The 14,764-nt window shown below is 34.3% G+C and overlaps 1 protein-coding gene across 1 annotated transcript in view; it reads right to left on the bottom strand.

Annotated features, from left to right (window-relative positions):
- Positions 1–248: 248 nt before the first annotated feature.
- The window catches only part of DPY19L1 (dpy-19-like 1 (C. elegans)), a gene marked incomplete at its 3' end in the record, with an annotated part of 36,905 nt that continues 22,389 nt past the window's right edge, over positions 249–14,764 (bottom strand). Inside the window, exons 8-15 of the mRNA XM_009880081.1 lie at positions 14,608–14,665; positions 10,959–11,050; positions 8,786–8,885; positions 7,459–7,536; positions 5,332–5,418; positions 3,743–3,802; positions 1,133–1,213; positions 249–350 (exon numbers count right to left, since the gene is read on the bottom strand). Of these exons, the coding sequence (XP_009878383.1) occupies positions 249–350; positions 1,133–1,213; positions 3,743–3,802; positions 5,332–5,418; positions 7,459–7,536; positions 8,786–8,885; positions 10,959–11,050; positions 14,608–14,665 (658 nt within the window). The remainder of the gene's footprint in view (positions 351–1,132; positions 1,214–3,742; positions 3,803–5,331; positions 5,419–7,458; positions 7,537–8,785; positions 8,886–10,958; positions 11,051–14,607; positions 14,666–14,764) is intronic.

Below are 14,764 nucleotides of genomic sequence, written 5' to 3'. Positions count from 1 at the left end.
CCCTTCTTTCATCCATGCAAGCACATTTCTTAGATCCAAAAATCAAAACACTGTTTTGTTTTTAGTTCATTTAAAAGCAATAAACCTAGTTACATTTAGCTTAAGTTCATTAATATCTCTAACTTCATGAGTAAGCACTTGAATGCATGATGGCAGTAGCAGGTTATGGCTCTCAGATGTTTTAAGTTATAAATTTGGACAAAACTAAAAGTTCCCTCTTCTACAATCATCTATTTTGATCAAATTACCTCTTTTTCCATGAAGTCAAACTCTGCAGCACAGGTATACATTAATGTATCAAAATCCTTGTAGCCAATAAATTTGGATTTTAATATATTTCCTATATGAGCCTGGTAGGACATACAGGGGAAAAAAAAAAGCTGTAGTAAGCAAAACTGTTCTGTTTTGCACAACAACGTAGTTTAAATGTCTATGAGAGATATTTTTAATTGGAACAGACATTTATACCACTTACAGTACTGTTATAAGAACACCAAAAATATATTTCTGGTATATTAAATATTAAATGACATCTTTGAATGTAACACAGATTGGACTGTGTTAAATAAAGGGCAGAAAGCAGCAGAAAAGGGGTGTTACCATCGCAAATGGGTTCAACAAGAGTATAGTTTTGTATGTTCGTTTTTTAAGATATGAGCTTCCCATCTTTCGCCCCTTGATGCACATCTGCAGATAGGTTTTTAACAGTAGAACCTGACAATAAAGGGGCTGAAGTGAAGCGAGGAGTCCTAGTTACAATAAGCCTTTCAAAACTGTCTTAAAAACTAGTTTCAGAGGAAAGTGAACTAAGAAATTGAGTAAATAAGGAAAATATGCTGATAGAATATATCCAAAATAAACAAAGATCTATAAATCCACATTTAAAAACAAACACACAGAGCATTTACTAACTTAATAGTAAAAACATTTGTCTTTTCACAAACTTTGGTAATAACACCTTAAAATGATAATACATAATGAATGAGAAAGCAAATATGCAATCCCTCTGCCATTTCTGCAAAACAAAGCTTGGAATTTTAGGAAAGTATACCAGTAAGATGCCAAAATCAAAGTGTTAAGCATTATAAAATTTTGAAAGACACCACGCCTATACTCAGATAAGAGAACTTACATCATCAGCTATTCCAAACGCTAAAGAAGTTAGGTACTTCAAGGTGACTGTCCCAAATAACCAGGCACATCCTTCGATGACCTTAAACAAATATATTCAGAATGAAATAAACATGTCTCAATAAACGTTTAAAGAAACCTTTTCTTTTTTAAAAGGCTTATAAAATTTAGCTACAAGTTACAAACTCTCCCATGTTATCACAAGTACAGTAATTTCTAACCAATTACACTTCCCAAATTTCAATGCACTGGGGTGTTTTAAGGTTTTTTTTTTTTTATATTTTCTGTTACAGCTGAAATAATTTTGTGCAACCGATTTACATTACGGCTGCACTGCTGCACATGACATCATTATAGCAGAGGAGGTACCAAAGTTAACTTTAAAAAGTTAACGGTCAATTCCACCAGTTTTGTATATACCAGTGTGTAGCGATTATTTCCCACCCATAGCCTCTCCATATTATCAGGTTGTACTACTCTGGTAATTCAAATCTTTGCGGAGGAATTTGCTGATTTATAGTACCTTCTCAAGATAATCTCAAGATAGAACTTGAAGGAAATATAAAGAAAGTACGTACAATTACTACTTTTAGTTACGTATCATGTTTATGCCTGTACCAGAAAGATTAAATTCTTGGCAATCTAGCTTAATCTGTCTAATGCTTTATAAAACCAGATCAACTGGATAGGACAACCTGGCTCAGTATCTTGTATCTGGGACCAGCAGCAGATGCTTTCAGAAAGAATATAACAAAATACAAATCAGGGGTTTTATGTGACCACAGGTTGCATTCAATCATCCCATTTAATGGCTGCAAATGAAACTAACTACCTAGGAGGTACCTAATCGTCTTCTGAATGCCTTTCTTTTTTTTTTTTGGCTTCCACAGTACCTTTCTTCTCTCTTACAAGCTTACTGCTGCTAGCATAAGGGGCACTAAATAAACTATAATTATATCCTACTTCTATTCACTGGCTTTGTCATATTTACCTTTATCTTACAAGATGTAGAATTCAAACCTCTTTTAAAATATCAGCTATTTAGCAATTCTACATTAATAATTAACTTCATACTCTCTCTACTTAAATTTGATGGTAGTACATTTGGGGGGAAAGCATTTTTTATTTTTTTTTAAGCAAGACACATTGACTGAGACTGCGTGCATATATTTAGGATGCTAAGTATGAGCTTACAAAATAAAAAAGTATTTTCAGCTTCTTTGCAGTTCCTTCTTCATGATTTCCATCATGTATTTTCCTTTTTGATGCCTGCTCAATAATGAATTGATGTGTTCAGAGGACTTTTCATAAGAATACCAAGATTTCTCTGCTAAGTGGCAAGGACTTATTTAGGATTGATTATTTTATATACAGATTTAGGGTGGTGGTGGTCTTCTTTTGAAAACTTACCATTTAATCCCACCCTTTGCTTCTTACCTTCTAACATTCACACCTTATCCCATGGAGCTTATTTTCTTTTATAGTTCCAGTTAGATATCTTCCCCCAAAGGTTTCTGAAATTCAAGTGCATTACATTCACCCACGCACCCTTATCTACATCCTTCAAAGAAGTCATACATTTGCGAGGTGTGACTTCCTTTCACAGAGGCTGTATCGCACCTATCTCATTATATTGCATGTACATAGAGCCTTAACAACTTCATCAGTGTTGATGTTTTCATTTTTTTTTACAAAAGTTAGCCTTATTGGTCTGCAGTTCCACAAATGCCTTTGATCTCCTTTTTAAAAACTGACATGGATTTGCCAACATTCCCATTTCTCCTGGTAGCACAGCTAACTGCATTGGCAGGTTATACATGCACTGCAATTTGTAATAAATATATTTTTTTATTCCCTTGTATTCTAATTCCTTTACAATAACCGTAAGAATTCCATCCAGTTTGGCTAACAGGCTACCTTCATTTAACAAGAACGCATGTCTTAAGCCAGGCGCAGCCTTGGTAGGCTCCCGTTTCAGGTGTTTTTACAAGTTAATGTTATGTCTTAAGCAGCAACTTGCCTCTCATGGTTACTACAATGTTATATTTTATTTGTCATAGTTTTGAAGGTGTCCTCCATGTTTGGACATGACTCGTACTGCCCTCAAACTCCACCCACACACCACGCAGTGTTTCACTCTGACTTGCTTCCTTTACTTGTTATGTAATTTTAAGTTGCTTGCTGTTGTTATAAAAAATTTCCTAAAAAAAAATTATATAGGACATATTTTAGTGCAGTATCTTAATTTCCATTTCTCCAAGCACTGTTAGCTTTTTACTTGCCTTTTTCAAATTGTCCTTTATTTTAAAGGGATTTTCATACAGATCTTAGGTTTAGCAAACATGTTTAAATTAGTAATTTAAGATTAAATGTGTTGCTATTTGAAGGCGATTTCAATTTTCTAATATAAATATATGTTTATGCCCCTTTTCTTCCTTCAGTAATTTAAGATTAATTTCTGGGAATATGGACAATTTACTTAGAGTGGTTCAGCTATATTTCATTATTTTCAGCTACTAGAAACAAAAACAGAAGTTATTTTTGTATTTCATTAAAACAAAAAAAGAGCCATAGTTCTCTTCTGAAAGTCGAAATATATGTTATTCCTTACCCATAGGCAGACTTCTCTTCTGCTGCTTTTCAAGACTTTTGGACTCAATTCAAGAATTCCCTAATAATAAAAATGAATATACATTCTCAGGTAACACAGTAACAGCAAGATATTCCAAAACCCTGGATGAGGGGTTTTTTTTGTTTTGGTAAGCGCCTATTGTACCACACAGTGATTTATTAAAAAACCCTCCATAATTAATAAAACCTGAAATATAAATGTATACATAATACTGTGATTTCACCCTGCACTGGCAAAAACACGACAACGTAAAAACTCTTACTGCAGTTTATATAAAATTAATGGAACCCTACTCTTCTCCTTAACAAGTTAAGATTCTATATGACACAGTTCTAAGCTTCTTTAAATCAAAACTGATAGAAAACTGAATTATGTCTGCTTCCACAAACAACAAGACACTTCTGAAGCAATAAATAAATTAGTAGGAGCATAATACAAACAATTTTCAAACAAGGCAACAGAAGACGAAGTGTGGTAGGAGTTACTGGTATTTTTCTGTTTCACATTACGTTCCTCATTTTATGACAAAAAGAAGGCTCACTTTAAGCTGATTTGATGAAAAAAGTAATTAAGAAAAACTGAGAATTAACTTAAAAGCTTTCAGAACCACAGTCCTTATGCGACGCTAAGACTGAGGCCACTATAAGCACCCAAATAACAGACAAACAAATATTTTTTCCAAAGCAGAAAGTAGTCAAGAAATTCAATGTACCTGTACTTACTATATAATTACAAAAGCTGCTACAAGAAACTACAGTGGGTTTATAACAAGCAACCTATACTACAGCAAATACCAGCAGCCGAGGCATCTTAATCTTAGCATAAGATTTTGTTGATGGACAAAATATAAACAAAAGAAAAAAAAAATAATCACTGAGCTCACCCCAAGCTTCTAGGAGAAGCAAAAAGAACCAGAAATGGAGATGACTTGTAGTATATTAAACAAGATCTGTTCACAGAATCTTATCTCCTATTTCCTATGTACATAATTCCCTTAAGAGAAAAGGTATGAAATTGAAAGAAGGCTGGGGGTTGTTTTTCCTATTTAAGAAAAAATTAAGATAGTGAATGATGAAATGATGAGTCTTCAGTGAATAATTTCACTAACACAGCAGTATGACTCAGCAGGCTCAAATAGTCTAAAACCATTGTCATATATGTTTTAGCCATTTGTTCTGCATCTGCAGTTTCACAATCAATACAGAAGCATTTAAATCAAACTCCTCTTTGCTCACGTTCTTGTTTTACAATTCTTATGGTCAAAAATACGTAAGTGCTAAATCTTAAATTTTTATAAACAGAAGAGAGCTATAAAAACAAAAGAACTGAGCCTTAAATGAATTTCCTTTATTAAGAGGTCTTGGTGCAAAACCATGATTTTTTAATTTTTAAACTTAAATTCTAAATGAGTATTTACCCGTTCTCCAAATATCTTTAAGGTCTAATTCTGTTTGCCGTGTGAAAGATTTCTCAACTATCTGATAATGCAGCAGTTTCACGTTGTCTATCAATTCATACATAACAATACAACATTAAGGTCTTACGATTTTTTTTCTTAAACGACTTACCCAGATAACTACTAAAGATGCAGCATAATATGATGTCAATAACATTGAATTACCAAACATCAGAATAAAACACACTACAAGAGATACCTGAAAGAAGAAAATAAAAATAATTAAATTTAAAATAGAAACGGAAAGAATTGCCCAAGTATAGAAATTACCTTCTATCAACAGCTTTTAAATTTAAAGACATCTACTTCGCAGCGAGTGCAAACTCAGCTTACAGAATTGTTCTGAAAATACTGATTATAAGATTATATGGATAATAAAATCAATCACTGGTTATATGACTTAACAGCATCAGGTAACCAAGTGTAGATTATTATGATAATTTATATTTTAAAAGTACCTATAGACAAAAGACTTGATCATAGGACTAACTCATCTTACATGATATACCAGCTACACTTTTGAAGCTATTCCTAACAATAATTTTTTTCAAATTGTTGTATTATTTCTCCGTCCTATTTCTTATCTTTCAGAATCCTGGACAAACACAAGAATGTTGAATAAAATGTTTGTTGTCTTCTTTCTTCCAAACTGAGAAGCGTATATTTAAAATATAATCACCACCAAAGTCAAGGAAGCAGAACTCTGACTGTTTGATCATACGTATTTAACCACATGAGGCTGAAAGACAAGGTTGAAATACAACTTTTATCAGCCATCCTGGTCTCCTACTGTGCTTTCTTTTTAATAGAAAGCAAGCTGAATTACATTTTCTAACTTGGAGAGCAAAATCAATGCTCATTCTCTGCCTTCTTCTATACACAGGAATAAAGAAAAATAACGTAGTTATTTGTAAAATATGCAGACTTTTGTACTCCCCACCTCACATAGTTAGACTTTCCTTTTCCACAGAAAAGCCAGGGGGGAACCAAAAATTGAAAACACCACAAAATAAAGACTGGAAGTTTACTCAGCCTCATACGCTCTCTCTGTAATATAACATGATTGTTCATCTATCTGAAAATAGGCTTTTTACGACACTTTGGCACCAAAACTTTGATACAGCTATTGACATAAGCCAAAAGGCTGAATGAAGTATGTCATCCTGCTTCTCCCAAAAATATTATTAAACCAAGATGCTTATTTGCAAATTTTCCTGGTAAATCTGACTGGGAACAGCACTTGGTGTCCCAGGTTTACATCAGAAATGAGTTGCATAGAACTTATTACTGCCTTTAATTTATCAGTTACAGTATTTCAAATTATGTTTGAAAACATGAAATACAATTTAGTTCAAAGCCTCTTTTTCCTGTGGTAAACATTCTCTTTTTGCCCACTGAGTTTGCATAGCACAATTTTAGCAAAAAAATATTTTTAAAGACAACCGCATTTCTTCAAAAAAGTTGTTCACGTCTTCCTGTATATTTAAAACTATAATCTCACTTCAAAAAGCAAAACTCCTGGTAAAAAAATTGATCATTATCTTAACTTTAAAAATGAAAAACAGATATATTATGCAGAAACTTACATGCCTTTTTTTAATCATCTCCTTCCTTTGTTGACTTTCCCAACCATTTTTGAAAAAAGAGTTTTTCCTCAGATTAATAGTTTCTTTTCTTCGCCTTCCTTTCTAACTATCTTCTCCACGTAGTTCAATCACAGCATTTTTGCATGGTCAACACTACAGTAGTCTTCAAAACCTGATTTCAATTGGGGTTCTCCTTCAGTAATAAAGGCTTACTAACTGTAACTTTTGACTTACTAATACCTCATTTTTTTGTTTCTACTAACCTATGGCATGAGATGAATGCTGCCTTTTCAACTTTCTATTGCTCATGCTCAAATACTTGGTATGTTTTCTAGACTGTCGTTTGAGACAGTATCTTCAAGCCCATGGAATGAGTAGAGACAGAAAGGAGAGGCAAATATTTCTACAAATCTCTTAGGTTGGTAATCTTTCTGGAGTTCAAAAATTCCTGTGTGCCAGAGGGATCCTAGTTTCTGACACTGTGATATAAATATACGTAAGATCAAATATTCAAATCCAGGCCCTTCCATCCCTTATTATTGCATCTTTTCAACCATCTTGCAACTAAGGAAAACACTACAGACAAATGGCCTCTTTCGATGCTCTGACCCGTTTGAGGGGATTTAAGTTTTTTTTAAAAAAAAAAGTATTACCATATGAGCAGACAGTATCTTCTGTAATTTGCAGGAGTCAATATAACCCATAATACACACAGCAAATAATGAAGCTATCTAGAATCAAAAGTGAAAGATAAGTTAAAACAATATGCAGTGGTGTACTCTTTCTAGCAGAATACACATTAATACCAAAAAGTGATTATTGAAACAATCATAAACTAAATTTTATTGCTACTTTTTTGCTAAGTAAATACTTAGGCATTTCATAACGGTTTCTTTCAAAAAACCCGTTGCAGTGCTCTGAGTAACAATTATCAAATATATTTGAATATTTAAGAAGTATTCAGCTTTACAAAAATACAAGTCATCAAAACACAGCACTGACATCACCTTTCACCTTGTATTTTTAAAACAAACCAAAAAATCACTATTTAGCCTTAATTTTTCAGTGAAGTATGGGAACATCCATAATTTACCGCTGAGGAAAATGAGATTCATTGATCTGGCAGCTTGCTAAAAGTCACATGGGAAATTAATGAAATTATGAATTGAAACTGTAATTTCAAATTTCAGGCCCAGCATCTTAAACAGGTTACACCGAGGAGTTTCTCACAACATTTTACAGAATTTAATGGCTTCCTCTTCTCCGGTTAGAAAATTTGCATGCCACAGCATACATTGACTGTTCAAAACTAGAAACTCAAACCAAGCAATATCTGCTTCAAGTAGGACAGACAAGTGAAAAGGTATGGAGACACAGATGGATTTCAATCAACAGGCTACATTTCAACCAATTTAAACACTAAGTATGCTGTATGACAGTATCCTATTGCTCATAGTAGCATTTACTGTATTTCAACTCTAGCTAAAGTTACCTCAACTGCCCACACTCTCAAGACAGTAAGATTATGCCACTACTCACAGGCTCATCAAAATTACATAGGAAATCATGCAAAATCATGCCAGATATTACATGCCATGCAAACATTGCTCCATTTAAAAATATGGAATAGCCTAAAGAGATGCAAGATCAATGCCTTTTTTAGTTTTGTACTTCAATATACAAAGTTTTTTCTGCTGCACTTGTTCTAATGTACTGATCTTGGGCTGGAGGCTGCTTTTAAGAGAAAAGTAAAGTTTTTAGTTCTAGAAACAGAAGACTAAGTGGTGTAAATGGTCAACTTTTAAATTTAAGACTAGAAAAATATTGATGTGATAAATGGTGTGAATCTTTCCTGACAGCAAGAGTGAAATCTGGATAAAAAGAAAAGATTGGTATAGTTGTGAATTCAATGGCCGTCTATACAAAGCAGTCAATTTGCCTAGATAAGACAAAGAGGCTATTTTAGAGGTATGGTCTTACCTGCGTTAGAAGAACAAACTGAGCAAACTGCCAGGGAAGCATGAAAAAGATATTAGAAACACACAGTGCAATCAAGCTTCCTGTATTAATATTCGGAATCCTTGGGAAAGAGAGACAGAATAGGCATCAGTAAGTAAAATTACACAGGTGTTTGCACATTATTGAGAAGTACAATAGAGAATGCAATAACAACAAAGTTACCTTGGAAGTTATCCAGCAATATTGATCAACTACAGATAACACTGCTTAAGTAAATTTAGTATCTATTTTCCATCAGTTTCCAAAAACAGCAGTTCTGATACCTAATGTTTAACCATTTGATGAGTCACTCATTACCAAACAAGTCTTCTCCTGGCAGCAAGTAACATAGCATGCCAACCTATGTCACTTGCAGTGGTTCACCTTCTTGTAACAACTCTACAGTCAGGTCTCAACCATTTCCATTTTGGCTGGGAGCACAATTATTCTCAGAAGAATCTCCATTTGAAAGTGATTTCACTCCTCTCTCACATTTCTTCCATAATTACCCTCTGCAACTTTCTGCTAGCAGTCCTGAGTGAGGTTTCAGCGCAGGAGACAATGACAAATACACGAAACTCATCTTGAACTGAAAACAGCCTATTCTCCGTGTCCTGCTATAAGTGTTATTTATTTAATCCTGTGTTAGTCTCTAGTTCACTTCAGAAACACATCGTGTTTCAGATTTCAATAAGTGGCCTCCAACAAAATGAAGGCACCATAAATATTCTGCTGTAAAACCCAAACCCAACAGACTACAGCAGTCTCACCAAATTCTGTAAAATTTTCTTCAGCTTCTTTTACAAAGCCTCAAGATTAACTTCTGTTGGAAGTCATGCTGAGCATGAGTCCAATGTATTAAGTAATACGTTATACAAATGTGATACAAGTCATACAAATAATGGAGAATTTCAGTTCTAGTCTCTGCTTCAAAGATAGTTCCTATATTTCATTCGAATATTGCTATACATAAAACAGAGCTGCTCTTGAAGCAGGAATTATAACTGAAAATAAAGTTAAAATGTTTTCTCCCCTTTTTGGAACCTCCCTCTGAAATGCTTAGATTAAACACCTACTTCTCATTGGTAGACAAGCCCAAGTACTATTTTGTGTACCAAGATTTGAAGAACAGGATTGAATCTCTCTAATCAAGAAGTGTCATAATCATAGGTACAGAATATATGTGCTCTGATCACTCTAACTTAAAGTGAAATTTCCTAATTTTTCATTTGACCTCACAATTTAGCATTAAATGAACAGGTGTCTTTCTAATATGAAATCTAGCAATGACTCTACAAACTATTCCTCAAAATATTTTTCGAGAGAGCATGTATCTTTTCCGCACCTAAAAACCACAAGTTCATGATAAGCATGAAATATTTTTGGTTTCATCACCAATAACTACAAGTCAGTATGACCTAATAAAAGAAAATCTGGGGTTACAAGTACAAGGTTCAGCTAAATCATAAATACACTGCAAATCTGATGCAACAAAGTTGATGGAAAAGCCCTCAAGTATTAACAACCATGCTTATTTTTCAAAACAGAGGCAAGACAGTAACACAACCATGTTGGAAGCCAGAAAAAAAACCAAGGAAAAGCAGGGCTAATGAACTCAAGAGCATCCCTGCATTAACGTAATTAGATTGCTCTAAATCATTGAACTAGTTAATTAGACTAGTTAATTAGTCATAAAAAACTGCAAGAACATACTAGCTTATGGGTGCCTATAGCATCCTCTGCTGCATAGCATAGGCTTATTCCAAGTGCAACAAACACACCACTCTCCATGAGGGACAAAACCAATTGATGGAGTATCAGTGTGTTTCTCATGGGAAGGAAGTGACATCAACCAAAAAATTCTGATTTTTTAGTTTCATACGTATTTGCCAACAGAGTAATTCTGATTTTTATTTTAATTGTGTCTCCAAGTTGCAAAGTTTTTCCTTTTAATAAGTGAGTAATATGACTGCAGTTCTACTGGAGCAGCGTCTGCAATGTAACAGCCACAGGAAAGTTTCTATGTTAATGATACCATTGCTACAGCACACAGAGGCACTTAAATAAATATTTAAATAAATGCATTTAAATACATGTTCTATGATGTTCAATTTTTTAAATCATTGTAAAGAGCTAAGTATAAATCAAGAGGTACCTGAGAATATAGGTCAAAAGCAACATCTGAAGCACAAGGAATGGGTATGAGAAACTTTCACGAAGAGGTGGAGTCCACATGACGCGAGTGCACTAAAAATAAGAACTGGGTTAGATGATAACATTTGCTGCTACATTTCCATAAACCAATGCATTTGTATTTCAAAATAAATGATACTTCACAGATACTTCAATAAAGCAAAACCCAAGCTACATGAGATTTTATGCACAAACTTTAAAAAAAGCAAGCCAGGAAGCAGAAAAGGGGAGAAAAAAGGAAAGGCCTTCCAGACTTGAGGTCTATGATGCACTGTTTAATCAAAATAGATCACTGCTTTTCCAAAATTAAATGTGGCAGATAGAGAACATCCAAGAAAAAAGCCAGGACAGCAGCTGCTCGTCTCTGCTTCCGCTGAAATTAACAACTCATTCAGGTAACTAAAATCATTCTCAAATTCAGGCAGTGACTTGCCACACTTGTATACACAAAGTGTGTGGTGAGAGGATCAGGAGGATAAACCAACACAGTCTTCATTATGCTAGAGTTCTCTAGGTTATAAACATTTCACATTTCTACTAGCAACAGCACAGAAAGTGTAAAATCTGAAGCTGCCCTCCAAAACAGGTCAGTAAAATTGCACACATGAAATCAAGCTCTTACAGAGCTTATACTAACGTACATACTTTGTTCTTTAACCATAGTAAAGCAAAGCATAATACGATGAAGTCAAATGAATAGCTTTTTCATTAACTTCTTGGGGCTCGTGGCAAATGGCCTAGCTATAACCGTCATCTCCAATGTTTATATTCAGCTCTTTATAAAGTGCTTGCAGACGGTACCGACCATCAAAAAAATAATTACAACTATACAGAACAAGTCTGACATAGAAACAAACAGGTTCAAAATGGCTATGAACAGACTTGCACTAAAAATTAGAAGTAGGTTCCTTACAACTACAGGACAAAAATGCAGTTCATCTTAACATGAACCTAACGAATCTATGAAAACTTATAGAATGTTGATGCCAGGATGTTCCTTCCCCTTTGTTGCCTATAATCTTAAAACCATTTTTTAAAATACTATTTTACCACAGAAGTCACTAGAATCAACATTATACAATTCCTTGCTTATTGTCTTGCTATTTCACAAATATGTTAAATTAATAGGGTAAAATAAATGTGTAGAAACAGTGTAAAATAAATGCAAAGTACGGATCCCATCACATTAATCAAACACAGTCCTTGCTGTCTAAAAGCACTCTCTGTAAAAGCTGCACCCTGATTCCCACTAAAATAAACCTTTCATAAATGTATAAATACTAATGTGTTGTCTTCTGTTGACTGCAGAGATGTGATTAGTTAAAATTATTTTTATTAGTAATAAATATAATCATGATTATTCTAAAGCAGTGTAGTCTTTCTGATTATTTTTCAAGACTACAGTAACATTTGATTTATCAAATCTTTTGATACCTGAGGAGATAAAGACAGGAAAGAAGTGATGAGCATATACAACCATAAAAAGGAAGCATTACCTTAAAAGTGGATTGACTAATGTAGCTCATGCTATTTTTCTATATTTGGAATGTAATACTAAACTCAGTCATCTGTGGATGATTTATCAAGGCTGTAAACTAACTTTGCTGCAGGTATAAATACATCAGATCTGTCTAAGCTTGAAATCATTGAAACGCAGTAGCACAAGCACAGCACAAAAAAAACCATCCTGCCTTGGGATCATCAGCTCAGTGCCAGAAGGCTAACCACTTTTACACAGCATTAGATCTGAAATCCCAAGACTTGCAGATCAGGCTTACTCACGTAGTTCAGTCCTATCCTTCCAGAAGAGGAAAACAAATTTTTAGCAACTGGTCTAGCTCCGCTGTACGTACTGTTGAACCACACGTAAGATGACTTCCGCAGAATCAAAGGCATATCGAAGAGTTAAATAAAATAGGTTTTTTATACACACATGTGCATGCACACCCCTCACACATGATTCAACAGTACACACAGTGAAGCTAGACCACCTACATACATGTAAGTACATATATTACCATAACTCTATATACACAACAATATCAAACAACTCTGAGTTATTTTGTTAGGTACAGCACAAACGCAAAGCGCCAGCTGAGATCTGCACTCTTGCACCTCTGCAAGTGAGTCCTATTGCTCTCCAGAAATCCATACAGCTGAGCCTGAATCAGGCTCGCTCTACTTTAGCTCTAACTAAGCACAGACTACGTCTGTGTAGAGCTATGCAGACCTAATTTCATGCCATTCTCCAAAATACACACATTATGTGGTTTTTACCCCCAAAGTCAAATCATCCATAAAGAGATGGATGGCTCCTACAGAAACTCCTGCGGATAGAACTGCCTGTGCCATAGTGAAATAAATGCTTCTTTTCATTATTGCTACCACTATCTTTGAAGTTTTCAACTTGGTCCTTTCTGAAGACACACTTTATCACAGACTTGGCAAAACAGCGTGCACTCTACCAGGATTTCCTAGCAAAGGATAAAACATTCACTTCAGAATCCCATTAAGAGGAATGGAAACCCCCGCAAAACTTTGTATCTACACTCTAATAGCACCAAAACCATTTAGAAACTCTAACATTTACCTGGTCTGGACCAGGCAGTTAACGTCCATGGGTGAAAACTCTTCATGGTGGGTATTTAGAGAAAAACATTTCAACTTAAACTTAAAAATAAAATAGCTATTTAATCACAAAGATTTTTGGTTTATAAGAAAATTGTCAAAGCTCACTATGAATAGAAGCATCTTTGAATCTGTTACGTGCAACTACGTATTCTTACTACTCAAGAGTTTTCTATCAAGTTCAGCTTACTAAAATAAGAAAACTAAACAAATACATAACTTCAACCCTTAACAAGATCATAAGGTAGCAGTTCCATCTAGAAAATCTTTAAAGTACAGCTGCATTTTAAGTAAATTAAAACAAGTATTTATATTAATTTATATACATAAAATAACATTAAAAACCCCCAAAATACTGCCCAAGGGTACCAGAATAAAAGCCATGAGTTTTCTTCCAAAATATGAAACAATGACATAACCAGCATTAGCTGGCGACACAGGGAGATGTTTTAAGTGACAGTTTCTTTTTTTTTTTTTCTTTTCTCTGTAATGCAGCTTACTAAAGAAGTTTAGCACTGGAATCCTCTATGTACATATACAATTTCTAAATTTGTGTGTGTGTGTGTGTGTATTTATGAATTTCCGGTAAAATACATAACAATTTAAAGAAAACCTCCGTAATTTCTGAAGCTTGTTCATATGGTACATGTAGCCCAGTTATACGTGCAATGGGCACAAAAATAGAATATTTTGATGTTTTGAAACTTGAAGTCATTGTGCTACAAAGATTGCAATCTCAGGACCACTTTACAATATATTTCCCCTTCTGAATTATTCTTTTTTTAACATCTAAGGTGACACATTGGACTGTGCTACATATTTTTGAGTCATAGCCTATTTTGCCTTCAATAATACCTTATTCCCTTTAAATTCATGCCCTAATAGATAAGCGATGTCACTATATTTAATGAAATGAGAATTAGTTTAAACTTAAAAAAATAAAAAAAATGGTGGGGCGGTGGGTGTTGGGAAGGGAGACCTACCTCTCCATGGTTGAAAAAGAAACACATCACGGTAACAAGGCCTCCTAGACGGCTCCCACTGTGAAAAGAACAGGAAAAATAGTACAACAGAATCTCATATTGGTCAATGCTGCTTAAAAACGTGAAACAGCACTTATGTATACCTAAGCTGGGGGGG

The sequence above is a fragment of the Charadrius vociferus genome, unplaced genomic scaffold, assembly GCF_000708025.1.
Source record: "Charadrius vociferus isolate BGI_N301 unplaced genomic scaffold, ASM70802v2 scaffold760, whole genome shotgun sequence".
NCBI classification, from domain to species: Eukaryota; Metazoa; Chordata; class Aves; order Charadriiformes; family Charadriidae; genus Charadrius; species Charadrius vociferus.
Note: the sequence above shows the minus strand (reverse complement) of the source record. Positions and strands in the feature narration are given on the sequence as shown.